This window comes from Malaclemys terrapin, chromosome 13 (assembly GCF_027887155.1).
Source record: "Malaclemys terrapin pileata isolate rMalTer1 chromosome 13, rMalTer1.hap1, whole genome shotgun sequence".
NCBI lineage: Eukaryota > Metazoa > Chordata > Testudines > Emydidae > Malaclemys > Malaclemys terrapin.
The window spans coordinates 46,424,385-46,449,127 of NC_071517.1; the positions used below are offsets into that span (position 1 = coordinate 46,424,385).

Sequence of the window (24,743 nt, forward strand, 5' to 3'; positions counted from 1 at the left end):
GGGAGGGCTGCAAGGTGTCCCATGTGTCTCATGTGTACATGCCTGTGTTATTGTGTAGGAGTCAGGTCTCTGGCACGCTGAGAGCTTTGCGGTGTCTGTGGCCATGCGTGTTGCGTGAGGGTTGTGACGTGCACTGCACGCTAGTGTGTAGGATTTACAGTGTCTGTGTTAGCGTGTTGCTTGAGGGTATCCTGTGTGTTACCATGTCTTGAGGGGTGTTAGTGTGTGTCAGGCATGTGGGATGGAGGGGTTCTGCATGTTAGCGTGTGGGCTGTAAGGTGTCCTGGGTGCTAGCATGTGACATGCATTATCCAGGGGAATCTCCATGGGACCTCTCAGCACTCGGTGGGGGGAGAACTGACCCTCTAGGACCACCCTGTCCTGGGACCATCCCGAGGGACTATTCCGGGCTGGGCTGTCTCAGACCCATCCCCCCCAGTCCATGTCCCATGCCTAGGTTCCAGGGATCGGGGTCCACAGGGTGAGTTCCCTGCTTTCGTTAATTGACTGATTGTGTGTGTGTGTGTTAGGAGGTAAAGGGTGAGCTCCTGAGATCACACACATGTGAATTCCTGGGATTATCCATGTGTGCTCTCAAGATATCTGGGTTCATATGTGGGACCCAGGTCTCAGTGGTCATTGAGTTCAGGCAGGCATGTGTCAGACGTGTGTGTGTGTGTGTGTGCATGCACCTCCACATTTACTTCCATGTGTGTAGAGGATCATGTATGTGGGATCACATGTACTGACATCACAGCTCACACTTGGGTGAAGCCACGTGTAGATCACGTGTGAAGCAGATGCCATGTTTAATGGTGAGCTCGTGTGTTTGCAAGAACATAAGAATTGATGTTTATTTCTGATTAGACAATGTTGGATCACATTTATCTGTGAGTTCATGCATGTCTGCATTCAAGTTCTTGTGAAGTCACATTGACACTTCTGCAATTCCATGTGTACGCCTGTCACACCCTGTGCTGCTTGTGAGTGTGGGTGTGTCAGAGGTCATGGGAGCTCAGTGTTGTGCCAGACGATTGATGTGAGTTTGTGTGTGTTAATTAGCCTTGCTCATAAGTCTGTGAGCTCAGCTATGGTCAGTTTATATCACATGCATATGTGAACTCATGTGAATGAGCTCACGTGTTTGAAGAGCTCCTACATGTAAGAGTATGTTTGAGTTCATGTGTGTTTGTGGTTATGTATGCACATGCAGGTGGGTGGTGAGCTCACATGTGTTTACATCATGGTTCACGTTTTTTTTACTACATGTCTGTGCCACACAAGGTCACTTTTTTTTTTTTTTTTGGTTCATGGATGGCATGAGGGCATATATGTGAGTTAACAAAGGTTTGCATCAGAGTTCATACATGTGTGAGTTCATGTTACCCATGATTCCATGTGTGTTTGGACCAGATCCCATGTGTCAGTTCCTATGTTTGAGTTTACACATCTGACAGCTCACGTGTATAGCTGTGAGTTAACATCTGTTTGCATAACAGCTCATGACTGCCATGTTCAAATGGACACATGTTCATGCCAGGGATCACACGTGTGTGAGTGTGCGGGTTTATGTGCATTTGTAGCCAATCATGTATATGAGGTCACATGACCAGATTCACGTGTGTTGGTTGCCCTGTTTGCACGTGTAGATTCATATGTTTAGACAACTCTATTGACAACAGAGTTCACTTTTGTAGCAGACTCATTTATTGTGGGTTCATGTATATTTGCATCAGGCACTGTGTGTGTGTTCACATATATGCTTGTGTATGGTGTGTGATGCGTGTGTGTGATCGTGTGTGATTGTATAGTGTGTCTGAATTCACGTGTTTGCATCACAGCTCACCCATGTGCAAGCCTATGGGTTTCCAGTTCAGTTCAGACGTGTAATGTGACACACGTGAGCTGGACATGTTTGCATAATGGCTTATACATGTGATATCGTGCCTGTGAGTTCACACTGATCTGAACCCCAGTCCACAGCTGTTCCAGCCCAAATGCTTATCAGCATGTTGCCGTCCTGTGTTGGTCTCACTGCTCATGGGAGGTGACGTGTGTGAATCGTCCCCCTCACGCTGTCATTCATACCCTTCCCTGCACCGTGGCTGCCCCCACATATCCCCCAGCCCCCAACTCTGCCCACGGCCTGCACTGAACACCGGCTCCTGATTGTCCAAACGCAATTCTTGTGTCTGCGCCCAAGAATTGAGTGTGGACATCGTGAGCCGGGGTTTCCTATCGACGCCTGGCGGAGACGGGGGGGGGGGGGACGACCCCCACAGCACCCCACACAGCCTGGGGGAATGGGGCCTGTCCCCTCTATGGGGTGCCGGCTCCCATCCGGCCCCAGGGCGGGGACTGGCTGACTCCGGGGGGGGGGGGGGGGGGCGGAGAATGGGACATGGGGGCCTGTCCCCTCTAGGGGGCGCTGGCTCCCATCCGGCCCCAGGGCAGGGACTGGCTGGCTCAGGGGGCGGGGGGAGAGGGCGGGTGACTGTCCCCTTCCAACCTCCCTCATCCATCAACCCCAAACTTGTCAGCCCCTATGACCTCTGCCCTTTGACCCCCCCATCTCATTATCTCTATGGAGACCAGTGGCCAACCTTGGCAGGTGGCAACCCATAACCTGGGGATTATCCCGCCCCACCTTCACCATGTGAAAACTGATTGGCCAACGGGTGGGGGTGCAAATATAGGTGCAAATGATTGGTCGACAGATGGCAGGGAATATAGACAGCGCCCTCTGATTGGCTGCTAGGGAAGGTCACAAACCCGTCTGGCTGAATGTACTTGCCAGCTCCCTCCCCCTGCTCATTCTGGTTGGACAAGAGGTGGGGAGATATGGATTTGTCATGACCTGATTGGCCAACGGTGTGAAGGCGACACTCTCTGATTGGCTGACAGGTGGGGGGCATGCAGGTGGCTCAGGGTTTAGGGTACAGTGCCCCCCGAAGTGTTAAGGGGCCATTTCCAGGGGTGCAGGGCCTGACAGCAGAGCCCGGGGCAGAGGGAGGCGAGGGGAGACCCTGGTTGGGGTGACGGGGCAGTGAGGAGAGGGGGGTGGGGCTCTGCCTGTGTCTGGTGTGAGCCCCTCCCAACTCCAACCCTAGCGCTAACTACCCCACCCCCACTCCCGCCCCATAATCCTCTGGGCCCTTTCACTGGGCACAATGGGCAGGGGGGGGGCGAGGGGAGGGGGGCAGCCTGTGTGGTCCCAGCCCCATACAAAGGCCCGGCAGAGACACCCAGAGCAGCTACTGCTCCCCGCCCACCCCCCTTCTTAGCCTTACCCCACCCCCACCCCCTTTCCTAGCCAGCCCCTCCCCCCCAGCAAACACCGAGCCCCTGTCCCCAAGGGGGCGAATGGGGGGGGGGTCAGGTCAGGAGGCTGGGGGAGAGAGAGAGAGAGGAAGGGGGCACTGGCAGGCAGCCCACCCGCCCTCTTTCACCCCATCTGCACCCCCAACCCCTCCAGTCTCCTTCAATTCCAACCCGGCCCCTGCTAGCTCAGCCCTGGGCTCCCCCCGCCCCCCAGCGCTGCCAGTGCCCCTCACTCCTGACCTGCAGCCCCCCCCCAGTTCCCAAGTTCTGGGGTCACCCTGATGGAGGTGTTGTGGGGGGTAATGGCAGGTAAATCAGACGTGGGGGGGGGTCCCCGCAGCTACGGGGAATAGACTCTGGGGTCTCTGTCTCGGGGGGCTGGGGGTCCCGGTCTAGGGGGTTAAGCTCTGCCTAGTGTGAGGGATCGGGGGGGGGCAGGGGAGGGACAGGGTGGGTGGTTAAATCCCTTCAGAAACGGGTCCGGGGGTGTCTGTTGGGGCCAGGACCTCCCTGTGGGCAGGGCTGGGGGTCGCTGTGGGAGGGGGCGTTGGGGAAGGTCTCTGTTGGGGGGCTGGGGGGGTCTCTCGGGGGGGAGACTCTCTGGTGGAAGGGCCGTGGGGGTCTCATTAAGGGGGGCTGGGGGGGTCTCAGTCTCAGGGGGTCTCTCCAGAAGGGAGGAGGGACTCTCTGGGTGAGGGGCCATGGGGGTCTCTTAAGGGGAGCTGGGGGTCTCTCCAGAGGGGAGGGGGGTCTCTCTGGGGGAGGGGTCGTGGGGGTCTCCTTGAGGGGGGCCGGGGGTCTCTCCAGAGGGGAGGGGGGTCTCTCTGGGGGAGGGGCCGTGGGGGTCTCATTGAGGGGGGCCGGGGGGTCTCTCCAGAGGGGAGGGGGGGTCTCATTGAGGGGGGCCGGGGGGGTCTCTCCAGAGGGGAGGGGGGTCTCTCTAGGGGAGGGGCCGTGGGGGTCTCATTGAGGGGGGCCGGGGGGTCTCTCCAGAGGGGAGGGGGGTCTCTCTGGGGGAGGGGCCGTGGGGTCTCTGTCTCGGGGGGATTCCCCGGGATCCCCGCCCGCCCCGTTCCGCTTCGGGAGGGGGCGTGGCCGGGCGGGTGACATCACCGGCGGTGGAGGGGGGAGTACCTGGCGTCACGGGGAGGGAAGGGAGGAAGTGACGTCTCTGATGGAGGGGAGGCCCCGCCCCCCCGAAAGTGAAGGAGGAAAAAAACCCTTGTTTGTGTGTCGGACCCGGAGAGTCGGTGAGGGGGGGCCCTGCAGCTGGGGGGCCCTGGGGGGCTGGGAATGGGGGGGGCCCTGCAGCTGGGGGGACCCTGGGGGGCTGGGAATGGGGGGGGCCCTGCAGCTGGGGGACCCTGGGGGGCTGGGAATGGGGGGGGCCCTGCAGCTGGGGGACCCTGGGGGGCTGGGAATGGGGGGGGCCCTGCAGCTGGGGGGACCCTGGGGGGCTGGGAATGGGGGGGGCCCTGCAGCTGGGGGGACCCTGGGGGGCTGGGAATGGGGGGGGCCCTGCAGCTGGGGGGACCCTGGGGGGCTGGGAATGGGGGGGGCCCTGCAGCTGGGGGGACCCTGGGGGGCTGGGAATGGGGGGGGCCCTGCAGCTGGGGGGACCCTGGGGGGCTGGGAATGGGGGGGGCCCTGCAGCTGGGGGGACCCTGGGGGGCTGGGAATGGGGGGCGCCCTGCAGCTGGGGGGACCCTGCAGCTGGGGGGACCCTGCAGCTGGGGAGGTTCTGAGAGGGGTCTGGGAATAGGGGGGAAATCCTGTGACTCGAGGAGGGACAGTTCTGGCTCGGGGGACCCTGGGGGCTGGGAGATGGGGGAAGAGTGGGAGGCTCAAGGGGCAGCCCCTGGGGAGTTCGGTGTATGTGGGGAGCTTCCTGGGTAACCCCAGCTTTGGCTGCTCCCCCTTAATCTGTCTCCCCCCCCCAGCTCCCCTCCCCTCGGCCCCCACCACCATGGCGACCCCAGCCAACGCTCAGAGCGCCAGCAAGACCTGGGAGCTGAGTCTGTATGAACTGCACCGAACCCCGCAGGTGAGACACGTGACGGGAGGATGGGGCCAGAGACGGGGGAGACTTGGCTGGGGGACGGGGCGGGGGGATAACAGGCTCAGAGGGAGGGGGTTGGATGGACCCATTGCTCTGATTTGGTGGGGTAGGGGGGTGAGGACACAGGACTGGGCTGGCTGGGGGAACACCAAAGTGGGAGGTGGGGCTGGGGGAGACCAGGCTGGAAGTGGCTATGGGGGCACTAGGCTGGGGGAGGCATGGGGAGACCAGGCTGTAAGTGGGGGGTGCTGGTCTGTGTGTGTGTGTGCGGGGGGGGGCTGGTCTGTGTGTGCCTGGGCTCTGATAAACACCCCCCCCCCCCCGCAGGAGGCCATCATGGACAGCACGGAGATCGCCGTGTCCCCGCGCAGCCTGCACAGCGAGCTGATGTGCCCCATCTGCCTGGACATGCTGAAGAACACCATGACCACCAAGGAGTGTCTGCACCGCTTCTGCTCTGACTGCATCGTCACCGCCCTGCGCAGCGGGTATGGGGGGGGCAGGGCATGGAGGGGCAGCGGGGAAAGGCGGAAGGGAAGGGGGTGCTTGGGAAAGGGATGGGGCCGCCTGGAAGCGTGTCAGAGAAGGCCCTGGTTTGTGGGGGGGTTGCTGGAGGGCGCATTGAGTGGGGGTGGCTGGGGAATGGCTGGGTGGGTCGGGGGGTCACTGAGGGGTGTATTGGGTGGGGGGTGGCTGCAGAGGGCGGATGGGAAGGGCTTGGCGGATCAGGGGGTTCCTGGGGGGTGGCTGTGGGGGGCAGCTGTGGGGGGCAGACAGGGAAGGGCCGGGCGGGTCGGGGGGTCACTGAGGGGTGTATTGGGTGGGGGGTGGCTGCAGAGGGCGGATGGGGAAGGGCTGGGCGGATCAGGGGGTGGCTGGGGGTGGCTGTGGGGGGCAGACAGGGAAGGGTCGGGGGGCCCATGCCCGGGATAACCCCCCCTCGGTGCAGGAACAAGGAGTGCCCCACCTGCCGGAAGAAGCTGGTCTCCAAGCGCTCGCTCCGCCCCGACCCCAACTTCGACGCCCTCATCTCCAAGATCTACCCGAGCCGGGACGAGTATGAGGCGCACCAGGACCGCGTGCTGGCCAAGCTCAGCCGGCTGCACAACCAGCAGGCGCTCAGCAGCAGCATCGAGGAGGGGCTCCGCATGCAGGCCATGCACAGGTGGGGGGCAGGGCCGAGGCGCCCGGGGGGGGGGGGAAGGGGTCTCCCCAGGATCACGGCTGCATTCACACAGTTGGTGGCAGGGAATTTCCTGGGTTTTTACCGCCGTTTTTTTGTGCAGAGGAACCAGGGCGTCGCTATAGCCGTGCCCCCTCCCCGCCCCGTCCCTCAGGACCCTCCCTAAATCCCACCCGTTAGCTCTGCCCCCAACGCCCTGCTCTGGGGGGCTGGGGCCGGCTGAGGGGTCCAGCCCAAAGCGAGTGCTGCGTCTATTGGCTCAGTTCGGCATTTCACGCAGGGTTTGCAGGGACTTTCCTAGTGTTCCCCCCCCGCCCCCCCGGTCGGTCTCCCTCTGCTGCTCCTCCCCCAGATAACCCCCCTCTGCTGCCCCCACCCCAGGGCACAGCGGGTGCGGAAGCTGCACCAGGAGTCCGACAACACCACGTTCAGCGGGGGGGAGGACAACTGCGACAGCCGCTCCCACCTGAGCAACGCCTCGGCCCCCAGCCACCCCGAGGCTGGCCCGAGCCGCAAGCGCTCCCGCGCCTCCGACGACTCAGGGCCCGAGCCCGATCCTGAGACCTCGCACGACGGGGGGGGCTGCGGGACCCCTGAGCCGGGCGCCGAGCCGGGCAGCAGTGAGATCGAACTCGTCTTCCGCCCCCACCCCGTGCTGGTGGAGAAAGGGGAATACTCCCAGACCAGGTGAGAGCAGCCCGGGGCTGATCCATTCCCTGAGCCCCAGCGTCCCCCTTCGAGAACCCAGGCTCCGGGGGCCCCTCCATTCCACGATCCCCCTGAGCCAGCTGCAACAGAGGGAGAGCCTGGGGACCCCAAAAGTCCAGCACCCCATTGTCACACATGCCCCCTAGAGCTCTGCCCGCTCCCACCCCATTGCGCCTCTCCCACGTGCAGCCTCTAAAGTGACCTGCCCCGCTGTCCCCTCCCCCGGCACTCATTCCTCTCCCCCCCAACACCCATACTTCCCCCCGGGCCTGGCAATCCCCCTCACCCTGCCCCATGCCCAGCAGATACGTGAAGACGACGGCTAACGCCACGGTGGACCACCTCTCCAAGTACCTGGCCCTGCGCATCGCGTTGGAGGAGGCACCGGCCCCCGGCCCCGAGGCCCCCGGCCTGGAGGACGTGAGCGAGAAGCAGTACACGATCTACATCACCACCTCCGGGGGGCCCTTCACGGTACGGGGTCTGGGAGGCAGCGCTGGCCCCGGGGCAGTGCTAGGGGCCTGTGCTGCAGGGCGGGGGTCAGCAAGGGGGTGCTCTCCCCTGGCAGCCAGGGATGGCCCCATTGCAGTAGTAGGGGGGGCGGAGGCTGTGGGGGGGTGGGGGCAGCAGAGGGCGCTCCCCCCCACTAACCCCGTCTCCCCGCAGACCCTGAACGGCTCCCTCACCCTGGAGCTGGTGAACGAGAAGTTCTGGAAGGTCACCAAGCCGCTGGAGCTGTACTATGCCCCCACCAAGGAGCAGAAGTAGGGGGGCCCCTCTGACCAGGACTGACCTGTCCCCCCATGGAATTCAGCCCAGCGATCGCCTTGCTGCTGCGCCCTGTGTACAGCTGCTGGAGCCGGCAGGGCTGGGGTCCAAGCAGGGCCCCCAAAAAGCTGGAAACATCCCCCTAAGGACGGGGTGCTGCTCCCAGGACAGACGCCTGCCCCTAAGGGGCTGTGTAGGGGCACCCCTCGATTCTGCTTTGTCCCCTCTGCACAGGGGTGCCGCCTGCTGCTTCCCCCCATGCTGGGGGTGGGATTCGCTTTGGGGGCTTTTCAAAGTGGCTCTGCTGTTTGTGGCTCATTAAGCAATTTGGGTCTTTGAAGCATCAGCGTCTGAGTCTCTTGGGGTGCGGGGGCAAGGTGGAGGAGCCTGGGCTCCATTTTCACAGAACTGGGCTCCCAGACCCCCCTGCTCTAACCCACCAGCCCCCACTCTGCTCCCAGAGCTGGGATAGAACCCCGGAGTCCTGGCTCCCCCTCGTGTTGTGGAGGGGAGGTACTGGGTGAACTGGACACGCTGGTCGGAGCTGGGGGAGTTCAGGCCACCAGAGCACGTGTCTGAGCCGGGTACCAGACGCAGGCCCTGATTCCCACCCCATCTCCCCTCCCTCTGCTAGGGTGGGGACGGGGGAGGAGGGTCCTCCTTGCTGTTCTGCCCCTCCCCTATCCCATGCCAGGGGTGCCAGACAAGCTGGTGAGTAGCAGGGAGTTTATTGTCACTGTACAAAGCCAGATACACAAACACACAAGCCACCTGGAAGGGAGGGGAGAGCCCCCCTGACACCCACCTGCAGATCCCTCACCTTCCCCCTCCCTCGTGGGGAGCCACCGCAGGGTAGAGAGGGGTGCTGACAGCCTGAGGCTGCCCCTCAACCATAGGGGCCCCACAGGTTGGTGGGGAGCACTGGGGTTGGACTGGTCCCGGGGGGTTACAGCAGCAGGGGGAGAAGGGAAGAGTGGGACAAGGATCTTCCACTCCCCCCAGTGCATTGGGGAGAGGGGGCACAGACCCCCCTGTGCCCACATGGGGGAGGGGGCTGTGCCGATGGCAGGGTTGGGGGCCGCGGGTTCCCCTCTCCTAGAAGTTGGGCTTGTGTTTTTTCAGCTCCACCATGAGGTGGTGGATGTTGATGAGCTCGGCGCGGGCCGGCAGGGCGCGCAGGGGCGGCTGCGCTAGCACCTTGTGGAAGCGGTGGTAGTACTGGATCAGCTGGGTCAGTGCCCCCTGCAGGGGAGAGAGTGGGGGAGTCAGAGCCCCCCAATGCCCCCTGTGTCTGTCCCCCACCGGGCAGTGCCGCCTCCCCCCAGACCTCGGAGCTCCCTGCACTCCAGTCCCCACCTGGCAGGAGCTGGCTCTCAGGCCGACCCCCCCCCCCCATACATAACATCAATACCAGTACAGCTGCCGTACCCTGTGCTTAGCCCCTCACAGGGTAACGGGGCTCTAAGGAACATCCCAGCCCCCCCCTCACGTCCGTCCCTGCCCGGGGGCTCCATGGAATAGCTATAAGGGGGACAAGTGGGAGAGTCCAGAGGAGAACACCACAAGTGACACAGGGTTAGGGACCCCGACCGGTGAGGACAGGTTAAAACCACCTGGCTCAGTTAGTCCGGGGGGGGGGGTGTGTGTGTGTGTGTGCTCAGAGCAGCCTTCATCTCTGCCCCGGGCTGTTCTAGCGAGGACGGGGGTCGCTTGCTCTCCGTGGCCCCAGCAGGCAGGACACGGAGCAAGGGGTGAGTCTGTCTGGAGATGAGGAAACGTTTTCTAACTCCCCAGGCAGCGAAGACCCGGACCAGGCGCCGGGGCCCCAGCCCAGCCCCCACACCCGGGAATCCCTGTCCCTGGAGGTTTTTCAGGCCAGGTTGGACAAGCTCCCCGGGGGGGGAGGGGGGGGGGGGCTGGCTTTACTTGGCCCGGCCTCAGCACAGGGGGCTGGACTCGGTGGCCTCTGGGGTCCCTGCCAGCCTCCCGGCTCCATGATTCGCTGCCAACGTCTCACCTGGATGATGCTGGTCCCGTTTTTGAAGTTGCTGAAGGATCTCATGACGTCGTGGCTCAGCGATTCCACCGAGGCCTTCCACGTGGTAGAGAATCCGCGCACCAGCTGGGTCACCCGGGCTGGGGAGAGACGGGGGGGGGGGTCAGTGCCACCGGCGTGGGGGCAGAGCCTAGAACCTCACCCCACTCTGGGGAACCCCTGTATAGAGAACCCAGCACCAGGGACAGGCTCACGCTGCCAGCCGAGGGACCCCTGCAGCTCCCTTGCTGGTGTAGCCGGGGGGGGGTAGAAACGGGATCCCTGTTTGTCACCCTCCTCGTGGGGGGGGGCGGGGGGTCCCCGTGTCTCACCCTCCTCCCCACGCAGCCGGTCGAGCTGCCCCTTCTCAATGAGTGACTCCGACTCCTTGACGAAGGCGATCATCCCCCCGAACGGGGGCGACAGGATCTCCTCGATGAACTCCTGGGGGGGGGGGGGGGGGGGGAGAAGAGAGTCAGCGCCGGCCCTGCCCCCCATCCTCCCCCCACAACCACCCCCGTCCCAGTGCCGGCCCTGCCCCCCCATCCTCCCCACACTCCCACTTCCAGCCCTGCCTCCCCACACTCCCACCCCTGGCACTGCACCTTCCCCCCCCCCCCCCCCCCCATCTCCTACCCCTGGGTCCCAGGCCTGGATCAGGGCACCCCAGGAAGCTTCCTGCTGGGTGGGGAGACCCCATGTGGGGGGGCTTGTGGTGGTCAGACTCCTCCACACACACCTAAGGGCCACGTGACGCTTTCTTCGATTCCAAGGCCAGAAAGGACAATTGTGACCCCAGGATGGAGCTCGGGCTCAGCTGATTCCTCACCGCACCCCCCCCCCACATCTGTTCCAGACCCCCCCTTGCCCCCACATCTGTTCCAGAGCCCTGCACCCCCCACCCCATCTGTTCCAGACCCCCACCCTGCCCCCCCTCTGTTCCAGAGCCCTGCACCCTCCACCTCATCTGTTCCAGACACCCACCACCCACTGCGCCCCCCACCCTGCCCCCCTGTTCGAGCCCTGCACCCCACCGTACCCCCCACCCCACCTCATCTGTTCCAGACTCCCACCCCCATTGCACCCCCCCTACCCCCCCTCTGTTCCAGACCCCCACCCCCTACTGTGCCCCCCCCGTCTGTTCCAGAGCCCCGCCCCCCAGGTCAGTGCCCACTGCCTGGACCCACAGCCACGCTCTGGCCCTAGCTGCGCGGCGCATGGGAACTCACCTGGGACCGGGCTGAAAGCAGCTGCTGGAAGCCCTCCACCTCCTTGCTTTCCTCCACCGCCCGCTCCTGGGGAGGGAACAGGGCAGGGGGCGTTACCTGTCACCCTAGGGCTGTCAGCACCAAGGTGCAGGGGCTGCCTGGCTCAGGGGATGGGGGGTGGAAGGAGGCAGGGAAAGGGACACGAGGCCTCTCCCCTCTATGGGGCCCTGGCCGTCAGCCAGCCCCAGGGCAGGGGGGTAAATGGCTGGGGGAGGTTGGAATGGGACACGGGGCCTGTTTCCTCTGGGAGCGCCAGCTCCCATCCGGCCCCAGGACAGGGACTGGCTGGCTCAGGGGGGCAGGGAATGGGACACGGAGCCTGTCCCCTCTGGGGGGCGCCAGTTCCCCAGGGCAGGGGACACAGGCTGGCTCTGGGGGGCGGGGAATGGGACATGGAGCCTGTCCCCTCTGGGGGGCGCCAGTTCCCCAGGGCAGGGGACACAGGCTGGCTCTGGGGGGCGGGGAATGGGACATGGAGCCTGTCCCCTCTGGGGGGTGCCAGTTCCCCAGGGCAGGGGGGACTGGCTGGCTCTGGGGGGCAGGGAATGGGACACGGAGCCTGTCCCCTCTGGGGGGCACCAGTTTCTCAGGGCAGGGGGGACTGGCTGGCTCAGGGGGGATGGAATGGGACACGGAGCCTGTCCCCTCTGGGGGGCACCAGTTCCCCAGGACAGGGGGGACTGGCTGGCTCTGGGGGGCAGGGAATGGGACACGGAGCCTGTCCCCTCTGGGGGGCGCCAGTTCCCCAGGGCAGGGGTCACCGGCTGGCTCAGGGGGATGGAGCACGTGGGGGGCCGTTACCATGAGGACGCTCAGCATCATGTCGTAGTTGTTGATGAGGAAGATGAGCTGCTCCTTCCGCGAGGAGAACTCAGCCGCCACCCGCAGCACGAAGTTCTCCACCTCCACCTGGGGCAGAGCCAGAGCTGAGGGGCCGAGCCAGTCACCCCTGTGCCCCAGGACTCCTGGGTCCCCTGGCTGGGTGTGCCCCACCCCCAGGGGCCCGAGGGAGCCCAGCTCCCCCCAGCTGCAGGACTCCCTTCCCATGGTACCCATAGCCCTCTGGCAGCACAGGGCCCACCCTGGTATCCACTGCACCCCCCATTGTGCTGTGTCCCCCCCCCAGCAGGGCAGGGCCCCCCGTACCTGCAGCTGCCCCAGCAGCGTGTGGGTTCGCTCGTTGGGGAAGGTCTGGTTGATGCTGACAATGGCAGAGGAGAACTCCGCATAGCGCCGTGTGATCTGGGGGGATACGGGGTGTGTGTGAGGGCACAGCAGGGTTCCCAGGGACCCCCAGACACTCCTCCCCCGGAGTTCCCTGACCTCCACCCGACACCCCAACCCCCCCAAACTACTCACCCTGCCCTAGGCCAGCCCCCCTCACTCCTCCGACAGCCCTAGCCCCCTTCGCCCCATATGAGCGTCCACTAACTCCCCACACCCTTCCCAGGGTGAGCCCCCACTCCCACCCCCCCTCCCCCCAGCGCCCCTCCCCCCTACGTAGTGGGGGCGCGTGTCCAGGAAGCCCAGTTTCTGGGGGTCCGTGTTCTGGATGCTCTGGATGTTCAGCTCCAGGATGTACTCGAAGCGTGGCCACAGGATCTCCAGCAGCGTGTCCCAGTACCTGGGGGGAGCCGGAGGCCTGGGTTCTCTCCTGGCTCTGGGCGGGCAGTGGGGCCCAGTGGTCAGAGCAGGGGGCTGGGAGCTGGGACTCCTGGGTTCTAGCCCCAGCTCTGGGAGGGGAGTGGGGTCTAGTGGGGTGGGGGGGGGCTGGGAGCCAGGACTCCGGGTCCCTCCCAGCGCCGGGCGGGCTGTGGGGCCCAGCGGTCAGACTAGGGGGCTGGGAGCCGGGACTCCGGGGGGGCTCTCCCAGCCCCAGACGGGCTGTGGGGCCCAGCGGCAGAGCGGGGGGCTGGGAGCCGGGACTCCGGGGGCGCTCTCCCAGCCCACAGACGGGCTGTGGGGCCCAGCGGCAGAGCGGGGGGCTGGGAGCCGGGACTCCGGGGACGCTCTCCCAGCCCACAGACGGGCTGTGGGGCCCAGCGGCAGAGCGGGGGGCTGGGAGCCGGGACTCCGGGGGGCTCTCCCAGCCCCAGACGGGCTGTGGGGCCCAGCGGCAGAGCGGGGGGGTCCTACACTCACTTGTCGATGGCGGGGACGTTGCGCTTGGCCGTGATGGCTCGGAAGCGCAGGACGATGTGGATGCAGAGGAAGACGGCGATGCTGTCGTAGCAGTCGCACACGTACGCGTCCATGTGTTTCTGGGGGGCACACACACGGGGTTAAAGGGGCCGAGAGCCCCCAGCAGCCGCCCCCTCCCCGCAGCAACACCCCAGCATCTCCGCCCCCCGGGCCTGGCCCCCACCGAGCCCCCCCTACCCCAGGCTCACCAGGAACATGGCCAGCGCCTTGCCCATCTCCACCCCACCGGCCTGGCCCCCACCAAGCCCCCCCTCCCCCAGGCTCACCAGGAACATGGCCAGCGTCTTGCCCATCTCCACCCCCCGGGCCTGGCCCCCACCGAGCCTCCCCTCCCCCAGGCTCACCAGGAACATGGCCAGCGTCTTGCCCATGACCGCGTTGAAGAGCTCCTGGGCGCTGGGCCCCGTCACCAGGAAGAAGTCACAGAGGAAGAGATACTCGCGGCAGCTGTTGTCCAGCAGGGCGTAGTGCTGGCTGCGGAACAGCGACTCGAAGGGGTACTGCGGGGGGGGGGGGGGGGGGGGAAGCGGCGTGTTAGCCGGGGGGGGGGGATGGACACAGCCCCCCCCCCCCCCCCCGCTGCAGGACAGCGACTTGAAGGGGTACTGCTGGGGGGGGGAGGGGAGGGGGGACACACCCAGCCCCGCCCCCAACCTGCTTCCCCAGTGACCCTCCTAATCCACTGGCCCTAAGAGGTCACAGCCTCCCGCCCCTCCCCCCCAGCCAGGTCAAGCCTCCTGTCCCTGTCATCTCCTTCCCCCTCCCCCCAGCCTGACCCCCCCCCCGAATCCCCCCTTGCTCACGCGGACGTCGCTCTTCTGGGCAGCGTGGGGCACAATGATGGGCCCCTCCAGCTCGGCCCCCACGATCACACTGCCCCGGTTCCCCAGCGTGAAGATCGTGTTGCGGTTCTTCAGGGACGGCTTTGAGAAAAACCGTGGGGGGCGGGGGTCAAGGGAAAGAGCAGGGAGATGCTGCCCCCTCCAGCCCCACCCCCCCTCACCTTCCCAGCCAGCCCCCCCACCCTCAGCCCCACACCCTTTCCCTGCCCTGCAGGGTGCCTGGGAATGCAACTGTCCAGGCACAGGGGAGCCAGGATATCTTTCTTGGCCGTGTCCTCCACTCCCATCAGGTCATCCTTCTCTGCCACCTCCTCGTACTGCAGGACAGACAGACAGATGGGGGGGGTCAGTGTGGGGTCCCCAGCCCCTCTCCTCAACACTGATGGACAGACGGGGGTCAGTGTGGGGTTCCCAGCCCCTCCTCCCAGTACTGCAGGACAGACGGGGGGGGGGAGGGGGGGTTAGCATGGGGTTCCCCATCCCGATCCCGTCATTCACATGGGGGGGAACCAGAGCACGCTGTGTGGGAATCCCCACCCCCACACGCCTGCCCCATGAGGCTCCCTACACCCCCACCCTGAGGGCTGCCCCACTCTCCCCGGCTCCCCTCACCTGGATCTTCATGAGACGGCTGGTGTAGGATTTGAAGTAGGACAGGTAGATCTTGCTCATGGTCTCCACGTACTGCTCCCGCAGCTCCTGTGCCACCGACCGCTCGTTCCCGAGCAGGAACTGGTAGAAGAACCTGCCAAGGCGCGTCAGTCTGGGGAACTGCCTGCTACTGGAGCGGGGCGTTCTGGGAGAGCTCCATAGCCCCTGCTGCCCACTGGCTAACTTGTAGTGGAGCAGGGCATTCTGGGAGATTCTCGTTGATTGACCCCCCCCCACCCCATGGCTGACCTGTACTGGAGCAGTGCATTCTGGGGAATCCCCATTAACCTCCCCCCCATAGCTGACCTGTACTTGAGCAGGGCATTCTGGGGGATCTGGTAGTTGGTCATGGGTTTGCGGAACGAGTAGATTTTCTGTAGGACGAACTCCCGGATCTTGGTCACAGCCTGCAGAGGGTCGAGGGGGAGTGGATCACGGACCACAGGGCAGGCTGAGCCCACGTGGACACCCTCCCCTTCCCCCCAGCGCCTCCCTACCCCCTCAGCGCCACACCCCCCACACCTCCATCCCGCAACACCCCTGTGACCAGCAGGGCCACCCCATGTGCACAGAGATTCCCCAGGGGGGCTGACGCAGCCTGACCAGTGACCCCTGACCGCTGGTGCCTGGGGGAGACGGAGCCCAGCTGGCCTGGCTCTGGAGGAGGGGCCGAGCCTGGACTCCCTGGGCGGGGCTCACCTTGACCTTCAGCCGGTCCAGCACGTGGTGCACGTCGGTGCAGGCCATGGTCTCGCGGAAGGCCTGCTCCTTCACGTAGTTCATCTTGTTGTTCAGCTCATGCAGCTGCTCCAGGAAGTCCTGCTCGGTCACCGGGGCCTCCAGGATGGTGCTGGGGGGGCAGGGACAAAGGCATCCCAGGGTCACACCTCACAGCCTGCGCATCCAGCCCAGAGGTGGTGGCCAACACCCCAAACCCCGCTACCCACCAGCGCCTTCCTCCATCTCCCTGCAGCCTGTCCCCACACGGTGCCCTCCCCACACCTCCCATCCCCCTGCCTGGCAGCCAGCCCAGCCCCCCACCTGACCATGGCAGCCAACCCCTAGCCTGTCCCCCCATGGTGCCCTCCTCACACCTCCCATCCCCCTGCCTGGCAGCAGGCCCTCAGCTCAGCCCAGCCCCCTACCTGATCATGGCGGCCAGCCCCCAGCCTGTCCCCCAACCTGACCATGGCAGCCGGCCCCCAGCCCAGCCCCCCACCTGATCATGGCGGCCAGCCCCCAGCCTGTCCCCCCACCTGACCATGGCGGCCGGCCCCCAGCCCAGCCCCCCACCTGACCATTGCAGCCGGCCCCCAACCTGTCCCCCCACGGTGCCTTCCCCACACCTCCCATCCCCCTGCCTGGCAGCCAGCCAAGCCCCCCACCTGACCATGGCAGCCAACCCCCAGCCCAGCCCCCACCTGACCATGGCAGCCAGCCCCCAGCCCAGCCCCCCACCTGACCATGGCAGCCAGCCCTCAGCCCAGCCCCCCACCTGACCATGGCAGCCAGCCCTCAGCCCAGCCCCCAACTTGACCATGGCGGGTGGCCCCCAGCCTGTCCCCCCATGGTGCCCTCCTCACATCTCCCATCCCCCTGCCTGGCACCAGGCCCTCAGCTCAGCCCAGCCCCCCCCACCTGATCATGGCGGCCAGCCCCCAGCCTGTCCCCCCACCTGACCATTGCAGCCGGCCCCCAGCCTGTCCCCCCACGGTGCCTTCCCCACACCTCCCATCCCCCTGCCTGGCAGCCAGCCCAGCCCCCCACCTGATCATGGCGGCCGGCCCCCGGCCCAGCCCCCCACCTGATCATGGCGGCCGGCCCCCGGCCCAGCCCCCCACCTGATCATGGCGGCCGGCACCACAAGCTCGTCCACCAGCTGGCTGAGCTGGCTACGCACGGCCTGGCGGTTCTTGAGCCGCAGGTTCATGGCCACCGACTGCTCCTGTAGCGTCTGGATCTCGCAGCTGATGCTGCTTAGGTCACACTGGAAGGAGCTCAGCATCTGCTCCATGCGCTGCGGGGGGGACGACACCAGTCAGAGACATGGACTGCAGACAGTGCTCTGGGGAGAGTTTGGGGGTATCAGGAGGTTGTGGGGGGCCCCATGGGGTTCCAGGTCTCACCTCCAGGATGGTAACCCAGGCAGTGACCTAAGGGTGGGGGGCTGGAGGGGTGGGGGCCCCACGGGGTTCAGAGGCTCACCTCCAGGATGGCGTCACAGGCGGTGATCTGGTTGTGCAGGGAGGTGATGTTCTTGCTCTCCTTGATGTCTGCAGGGCAGGCAGGCTGCTAAGGAAATGGGCATGGGGGGCCCAGCCAGCCAGGCAATGGGGGGAATGCTTGGGAGAGGCCCTGGGAGGGGCCACTTTCCTCTTTCTCCTGGGGAGGGGTTTGGCCCTTGACACCCCCTCTGCCAGTGTGGAGGGAGACACCCCAGGGTATGAAGCAGTACAGCCAGGGTGCAAGGACCTCCCCCCGTCTGCCCCCTCCCCCCACCCACACTGTGTGGGCTCTTGGGGGACTCCGCGGGGCAGGATACAGTCCCGGATGGAGGCGTGCTCAATGTGCTGCAGCTCCAGTTCCACCTGCTTGGAGTACTGCCGCAGATCCACGCCCTGGGGAGAGAGGGGAGAGTCACCTGGGCAGGGGGGGCTCCGCTGGGCCCTGCCCCAGGAGAGGGAGGAGGGGGACAACTTACTGTCTTCAGCGCCTCCTGAACCAGGGTGTCCTCCAGGTTGGCTTGGATGTGAACTGGGGGAGGGGAGACCGGGTCAGTTCCCATAATAGTGGTCCCCCAAACCCACCTCCCCACAGTACCCCCACCCCACAGTGCTCCCCCACCTGCCTACATCCACCCAAACTACTCCTGGCCTCCTCCACCTCACGGCCTTCCCCCCACTTTCCCAGATCACTGTCTGCCCCCCACTGGTTGCTGTGCAGGGGTAAGCCCCCCTCCCCCCACACACACACACATACACTTACTGTCCACTTCATCCAGGATGAACTCATCTGAGGTGAGGTCCAGGTCCCCCAAGTTCAGCTGCAGCGACTGCTCCTCTCCACGGCCCTAGGGAGTGCAGGTCAGGCTGTTACACGGGGCTGCGGGAGAGCAGTGAGCTCCAGCAGGCTCTGGGGAAGGGGTCTTGGAGGTACACCCAGTGACCAGGCTAGGCAGGCCAGAGGCTGGGGGGTATAAGTGCTATAGAGGTTCAGGGACTAGAACTCAAGGTTACGGGGGGTGGGCTAGGAACAGAGGGACAAGTGGGGGTCAAGGAGGGAGCACAGAACGTAGGGAGCACAGAACGTAGGGCTCACTGCAGAGATCAAAGACTATGGGGACATGGAATAGGAGTTGGAAGCTATGGGGTGTGGGGCACAAAAAGGGGCCAGTGGGGTTCTGTCACCCATGAAACAGGAGGCCCCAGGGTCATGGGGGGCAGTGTGGGGTCAAAGATGGCAGTTGAGGATGGATTCAGGGGATATGTACCAAGGGTGGATGAATGGGGATAGGAGATCTGAGGGGGGGGGGGGTCAGGGCACCACAGGGGGTGAAAGATCTTGGCTAACACATGGAGACAGACGATAAATAGCACTCATGAGGGGCAGTGCCTAAGTTCCCTGTAAGCTGTGCAGCCACACAGCAGCCTATTTAGCGCCGCGCAGGTGCTCAGGGAACCCACCTGGGGACCTACCGCGGCTGGGGCGGCCCTCCCCCGGCCCCAACTCTGCCGCGGCCCGGACCTGCTGCGGCACCCCTCCCCCAGCCCGAACCCAGCCCCGGCTCAGACCTGCTGGGGCCGGGGCACTTATCTTGCGGCCCCAACCCCAGAGCTGCCATGGTGGGGAGAGGTGCCTCTCCCCCATCAGCCCAGGTGCTGCTGTGTGGAGAGAGCTGGGGGGAGTCCTCTCTCCCCACCGTAGCCCTGGGGCAGCCTGCACCCCAAAACCCTCATCCACGGCCCCACACCACAGCCCCAGCCAGAGTCCTCACCCCCCCACACTCCAAACCCCTCGGCCCCACCCCCACCACATGAATTTTGTTATGTGCGCCAATATGAAGGTGATGTGTCACACGTCACCTCCATATTGGGGCACATAACAAAATTCATTCCGCCCATGGGTGGGAAAATGAGAGGGACACTGATCTGCGCGCAGCGAGGGTCGCTAACGTCACACAGTGTTTAGGAAGTTCAGGACGTTGCATGACGGAGGCCCGGCCACCAGGTGCTGCAGCCCCACGCGCCAGGCCAGCAACCCCATGCGCCAGCTGAGACACAGGACAGACGCCACCGGGTCCGGACGGGAGGGGCAACGTGGGGCCCTTGCCCTGAGTCGGGGGGGGGGGGAGGAGGGGAGTGCAGAGAGAGGGAACAGAGCGGGGGAGGGGCAGAGATCAGGGGCATGGGGGGGAGAAGATTCAGGGTGGGGTCAGAGATTACAAGGATCAGGGGTCACATGAACAGGCCTGGGGGTGACAGAGTGGGATGGGGTCATGTTGGGGTCAGGGTGAGGCAAGCAAGGGCCTGGGGTCACTGGGGTCAGGGTCAAAGGTCGCAGAACCTTCAGGCTCCCACATTTCACACAACAGTTAACGGGGTCACATGCAAACCCTTCCCAGACCCAGAACCGCCCCTCAGCACGCTGGGGGGGGGGTAGATGACAAGTGGGGCCCAATTTGGGCAGCAGGGGGCGGTTCCCCACTACGGGCCTATTTTGAATGGGACCGGAAATGGGGTGCCTGAGGACCGGAAGTAGGGCTAGGAGAACCTCACCATGCTCTCCTCTTCTTCCATCTCAGTCGCCCGCAGTCCTAGCTCCTCATCGGGCCTGAACGCCGCCATCATCCCCGCCCCGCTCCTTCTTTCGCTCCCGCCGCATCCGGACCTCCAAGGCTCACTTCCGGCCGTGCGCCTTTAAAAAACTACAACTCCCATGATGCACCGGGTGGGCGGGGGGTCTACCGGAAATGGGGTAACAAAGCCCCCCTTTAGGGAATGCGAGGGGGTGACTGGCATGAAAATGCCCCACGGAGTCGAAGGGGGTCAGTCCCTATCCAATAGGGGGGATTTATTCCCATAGGAACCTTCTGTCATGGGGCAGGTTTCATACCCGGACCGCACATATTGTTGCCCAACCCGGTAGCGGTGTCCCTAGTGGAACTCTGCGGGAGGATGACCGGAAAGACTCCGGGGAGAAGCGGAAGTCTGTCTGCTCTGCCGGAAGGTGAACTGCCCCGACCGGAAGTTTATCTGCCTGTAGGGGGAGTGTCTATAAGAGGCAGCGCGTCACTTCCTCTCTCTCTTCCGGACGGGGTGAGACTAGAGCGCGGAGTAGCCGCCATGGTGAGAGCGGGGGGAGGGGGGGAATCTGGGTTCATCCGCCCCGGGGAGGGGGGCAGCGGGGCCGGCGGGGGCTTGTCCGAGAGGGCGGAGCCGGGGCTTTCCGGGGCGCCCCCCATTTCCCGCTGGGGGCTCCCTGGGGAGCCGATAGGGGGCACGAAGGGGCCTGGGGGGAGCAGCTGCGATCAGACCGGGGGGGGAATGGGGGGGGGGGGAGCGGGGTCTATCCGCCCCCAGCAGGGGGCAGTGGGGCCGCCAGCCCACCCTGGGAAGGATGGAAGCGGGGCTTTGCGGGGAGAGGAGTAGGGGGCTCCTGGGGAACTGGCCCGGCGGCGGGGGGAGGCTGGGACATGCTGGCTGCTGGGGGGTAGGAGGGGGGGGCGGGGAGGCTGGCTGGCTGCTGGGGAGGATTTGGGGGCTTCGGGCGACTTGCACTGGAGACAAGGCTGGTATGTGGGGGGGGGGGCGGGGGGCTGGCCGCTATATGTAACAACCAGGTCTGGGGGGTGCTGCATCCTGGAGGAGAGGGTTGGGGCTGACCCCTGCCTTGTGGGGCGTGTGTCCCCAGTGGGGGGGCATTGATAGGGGACAGGTCTCCTGTGCTGATACACACCCCCCGCTCCTTTTCTCCGCAGTCTCTTGTGATCCCTGAGAAATTCCAGCACATCCTGCGAGTGCTCAACACCAACATAGATGGGCGACGGAAAATCGCCTTTGCCATCACCGCTATCAAGGTGAGGGGGCTGTGGGGTGTATCTCTCCCCCCCCCCCCCCCCCCCCCCCCCATGGGGCATGGCTGGGTGTCCCTGCCGTCAGCCCTGGGATTTCTGTACCAGAGAGAGAACGTCAAAAACATCCCAGTGCCTCTGTGTGCATCCATGGGGGGCCCTCCCTGGGGAGATGGGGTGCTGGTGTGGGTGCCCCCTCTAAGACTTAGGGGTCAGGGCTGACCCTGTGTGGTGGAGCGGGCAGGCCAGCGGAAGGAGAGGTGCTGCACAGCTGGGATGGAGAAGGGGGTCAGGCTCCCAAAGGTTCTCACGCCTGCAGTTAGCCTGGGGAACTCCCTGTCACAAGGTCTCACTGAGCGGGGTGCGGGTGTAACCCACCCACCTCCGGGGTGTGGTGTCTGTCCCATCTAGTGGCACCGAGACCACTCAGAGAGCGAGATTAACGAGTCTACAGCTGTGGCTAACAGCCCAGTGGCGTTTAGCTCATGCAGTAGAGGCCCCAGGTTCGATCCCGCGGTTTGTCTGTCTTACATGGGCAAGGGTGGGGGGTATATGGAGACATGTATGGGGGGGGGGTGTTAAAGCTGGGTCGTACCATGGGTGTCTCTTGAAGCAGGTTCTTCTGTCCAGGGGGCGGGGGGTCTTGCTCTCAGCATCAGAGACTGAGCTTCCCAGGAACTTTATGTGGTGGGGGGTACTGAGTCCCCGCCCTGCGGCTTTCTTAATGTTTCTTCCCCCTTCCAGGGTGTGGGTCGGCGCTACGCCCATGTGGTGCTGAGGAAAGCGGACATTGACCTGACCAAGAGGGCTGGGGAGCTGACAGAGGATGAGGTGAGCAAGCGGGGAGGGCAGGGGTGGTCTCTCTGGGACTATGGGGGGGTGGCACTTGTCTCAGATGGGGTGGGGGGGTCTAAGGGAAGCTGGGGTCTCTGGGATGAAGGTGGTATGGCTCTCACTTGGGGACCTGGGGGGGGGGGGGGGGCGGCTGAGGCTTGGGGTGTATCTGGGAGCCAGCTGAGGGGTGTCTGTGGTGGGGGTGGGTTTCTTGTGGTATCTAGGTGGAGGTTGGCGTCGAGCGTGGGAATGTCTCGGAGGGGGGATGTCTGGGGTGAAGGAGGGAGGTCTCTCTGGGATGAGGGGAGCCCCCTGCCTGACCCCATCTCTGCGCCCCCCACAGGTGGAGCGTGTCATCACTATCATGCAGAACCCCCGGCAGTACAAGATCCCCGACTGGTTCCTCAACAGGCAGAAGGACGTCAAAGATGGCAAATACAGCCAGGTGAGAGCGGGGTGCAGAGCCCATCGCTGGGTGTGTGTTTGCGGGGGCTCTGATGTTCAGAGCAGTGTGGGGCTGGGCTTGTTCCTCCCCGCACTGCAGGGGCTGTTCTCGGGTCCCATAGGCAGCAGGGGACTTTGTCACCCCAATGCGTTGGGGGGGCACCAGCCCATTGGCTGTCACTGCAAAGTTAACAAGAATCCTGTCCCAGCATGCATGCCCTCTGCACTCAAGAGGGGCGGATCAGGGGCTTCTGGCCTCCCTGACTCTGGTCGTGAGGGTGAGGATGAGGGGAGACGCCATGGAATTGAAAGGGGACAAGTTCAAACCTGCTACAAGGAAAGACTTTTTCATATGTGCCCTGTACTTAGCCTGTGGAACTCACTGCCACAGGATGTCGCTGAGCCAGGTTCACAGAGGGACTGGCCGTTTCTGTGGCTCACAGACTATCCAGGGCTGGACCAGTTCATGCTGACAACGGGCAGGGATCTCAAACCTCGCGCTGCAGGGCCTGAGCCGATCTCTGACGATCCCAGATCAGGACGAGCCCTGACTTGGGGTAGATTGTCCCACAGCTGCTCCTGTGGGGCTCTGCCCCAGCTGGCGCTGGCCCCTATTGCAGAGGGAAGCTGGGCTGGGTGTCTCTGAGCCAGTCCAGCTGTGCCTGACCTCCCCTCCCCCATGTCTCTCTCCTCAGGTTCTGGCCAACGGGCTGGACAACAAACTGCGTGAGGACCTGGAGCGGCTAAAGAAAATCCGGGCGCATCGGGGCCTGCGCCACTTCTGGGGGTACGAGAGGAGCGAGAGCTGTGGGAGGGGTGAATGGTGGGGCCTAATGAACGGGGGGTGTCTTTTGCCTACTCCCTGGGAGATGGGGGGGGGGTCCCCTTCATCCTTTGCTGTGCAGTGGGGACAGGTGGGTGAAGATAAAGGGGGTCATTGGGCTGGATAAGGGGAGGGGGGACTGGGCGCAGAGCCTTTGCATGTGGGTGTAGCAGGGGATTATGGGACGATGCAGAGCTGGGGGTGCAGGGCCATAGGGAGTTGGCTGGAGGGTGGTTTCAGAGTTGGGGGGCAGGTCTGGAACCGGGGAGCAGCAGCAGGGTGGGCCGGGGTCTGGTCCCATCTCACTCCCCTCTCTCCCCAGGCTGCGCGTGCGGGGCCAGCACACCAAGACGACCGGGCGCCGGGGCAGAACCGTCGGTGTGTCCAAGAAGAAGTAGTGTCTGCCCTGTGTCTGCAATAAAGTGCTGTTCTCAGAGCTGCCTCCTCGCTCTGTGTGTGTGGGGGGATCTTTGCGACTAGGGATCGACCCCCAATGGGGAGAGATTGGGGGGTTGTCATCGCCTCAGTGGAAGGGCAATGGGGAGGAGTAAACTTGGGCATAGGGCCCAGCTGGGCAATCATCATTCTGGCCTGGGCCCCAAAGATTCCGTAGGGTGGAGGGGGTTGGTGTGGGGCTGGGTCTCAGGGGGCCCTTTCCCCTTGTGAACAGGGTAAGGGTGGTCAGTGCAGGCCCCAGCGGTGTTGGGGCAGCAGTGCGGGGTTCCATTCTGCATCCTGCTGTACCCCCAATTGGGGGAGGGGTACAGGAGTCTTCTTTGTGGCCTGTGTGCAGTGCTTCAGACCCTGCACCTCACCCCACCCATAGCTGTGCCCCTCCAGGGCTCCCTGCATAAACAGCCCCCATGCCCCACCTCGGGCAGCTGCAGGTGAGGTGGGTCCCTGTGCCCAAATTAGGGGAGTGGGAACATGCCATGGGGGACTGTCCTGGGACAAGGGGGCTCTGAAAAAGATGTGGGGGTCATGGTGGATAATCAGCTGCACATGGGTTGCCCGTGTGATGCTGGCCAGAAGCGCTCATGGGATGCCGAGATGCAGAAAGGGGAGTTGTGAACAGAGAGGTTATTTTCCCTCCGGAGGGGGCCCTGGCTCAGCCGCGGCTGGAAGGGGGTGTCCAGTTCTGCTGCCTGCAATTCCAGAAGGCTGTTGATAAGCTGGGGGAGTCAGAGAAGAGCCTTGGGAACGAAGAGAGGAATGAAAAAGGCCGTCCAGTGCTAGGCTGCGGGAGGTCAATGGTGGGGTTTTAAATGAGGATTGGCTGCTTCTCTAAAACGAATTCTGTGCTAGGGGTTATGGTGGGGCCGCTCGCTGCCGTGGGGTCAGACTAGATAGGCACAAATATCCCTTTTGGCCTTGGAATCTGTGAAACCTACCCCTCCCCAGAGGTGACTGCATCCCTGTGACCCTAGTAAAAACAACAAAGAGTCTGGTGGCACCTTAAAGACTAACAGATTTATTTGGGCATAAGCTTTCGTGAGTAAAAACCTCACTTCTTCGGATGCATAGAGTGCTTTCAC

At 64.3% G+C, this 24,743-nt stretch overlaps 3 protein-coding genes across 3 annotated transcripts; 2 read left to right on the forward strand and 1 right to left on the reverse strand.

The window, feature by feature from the left end:
- The first annotated feature begins 4,496 nt into the window (after positions 1-4,496).
- On the forward strand, positions 4,497-8,379 carry RING1 (ring finger protein 1). Its single transcript, XM_054047410.1, has 7 exons — positions 4,497-4,571; positions 5,262-5,365; positions 5,708-5,868; positions 6,330-6,545; positions 6,945-7,250; positions 7,577-7,745; positions 7,938-8,379. The coding sequence occupies exons 2-7, from the start codon at positions 5,288-5,290 to the stop codon at positions 8,037-8,039; spliced, it is 1,032 nt and encodes a 343-aa protein (XP_053903385.1). The 5' UTR covers positions 4,497-4,571; positions 5,262-5,287; the 3' UTR covers positions 8,040-8,379.
- A 372-nt stretch (positions 8,380-8,751) lies between these two features.
- On the reverse strand, positions 8,752-19,928 carry VPS52 (VPS52 subunit of GARP complex). Its single transcript, XM_054047409.1, has 20 exons — positions 19,813-19,928; positions 18,023-18,107; positions 17,739-17,791; positions 17,580-17,655; positions 17,243-17,310; positions 16,879-17,054; positions 15,737-15,887; positions 15,344-15,444; positions 14,999-15,131; positions 14,646-14,703; positions 14,348-14,481; positions 13,889-14,044; positions 13,485-13,603; positions 12,843-12,966; positions 12,489-12,584; positions 12,144-12,251; positions 11,304-11,369; positions 10,407-10,518; positions 10,057-10,175; positions 8,752-9,281 (listed from the first exon to the last, which is right to left on the reverse strand). The coding sequence occupies exons 1-20, from the start codon at positions 19,882-19,884 to the stop codon at positions 9,135-9,137; spliced, it is 2,154 nt and encodes a 717-aa protein (XP_053903384.1). The 5' UTR covers positions 19,885-19,928; the 3' UTR covers positions 8,752-9,134.
- Positions 19,929-20,196: 268 nt separating this feature from the next.
- RPS18 (ribosomal protein S18) lies at positions 20,197-23,644 on the forward strand. The gene is made up of 6 exons (XM_054047403.1): positions 20,197-20,382; positions 21,015-21,113; positions 21,852-21,938; positions 22,285-22,386; positions 23,081-23,172; positions 23,531-23,644. Exons 1-6 carry the CDS (start codon positions 20,212-20,214, stop codon positions 23,604-23,606), a joined length of 627 nt encoding a protein of 208 aa, XP_053903378.1. The 5' UTR covers positions 20,197-20,211; the 3' UTR covers positions 23,607-23,644.
- The last annotated feature ends 1,099 nt before the right edge of the window (positions 23,645-24,743 follow it).

Bases quoted from the DNA above. Each gene is read 5' to 3' on its own strand.
- VPS52 (XM_054047409.1), bottom strand. From the start codon at position 19,884: ATGATGGCGGCGTTCAGGCCCGATGAGGAGCTAGGACTGCGGGCGACT. The intron at 14,045-14,347 runs GTGAGCAAGGGG...CCCCCCCCGCAG, and splicing joins CCCAGAAGAGCGACGTCCGC to TACCCCTTCGAGTCGCTGTT. The intron at 11,370-12,143 runs GTAACGGCCCCC...TTCCCTCCCCAG, and splicing joins TGATGCTGAGCGTCCTCATG to GAGCGGGCGGTGGAGGAAAG.
- RPS18 (XM_054047403.1), top strand. From the start codon at position 20,212: ATGACCGGAAAGACTCCGGGGAGAAGCGGAAGTCTGTCTGCTCTGCCG. The intron at 20,383-21,014 runs GTGAGAGCGGGG...TTTTCTCCGCAG, and splicing joins AGCGCGGAGTAGCCGCCATG to TCTCTTGTGATCCCTGAGAA. The intron at 23,173-23,530 runs GTACGAGAGGAG...CTCTCTCCCCAG, and splicing joins GGCCTGCGCCACTTCTGGGG to GCTGCGCGTGCGGGGCCAGC.
- RING1 (XM_054047410.1), top strand. From the start codon at position 5,288: ATGGCGACCCCAGCCAACGCTCAGAGCGCCAGCAAGACCTGGGAGCTG. The intron at 5,869-6,329 runs GTATGGGGGGGG...CCCTCGGTGCAG, and splicing joins GTCACCGCCCTGCGCAGCGG to GAACAAGGAGTGCCCCACCT. The intron at 7,251-7,576 runs GTGAGAGCAGCC...CATGCCCAGCAG, and splicing joins GGGGAATACTCCCAGACCAG to ATACGTGAAGACGACGGCTA.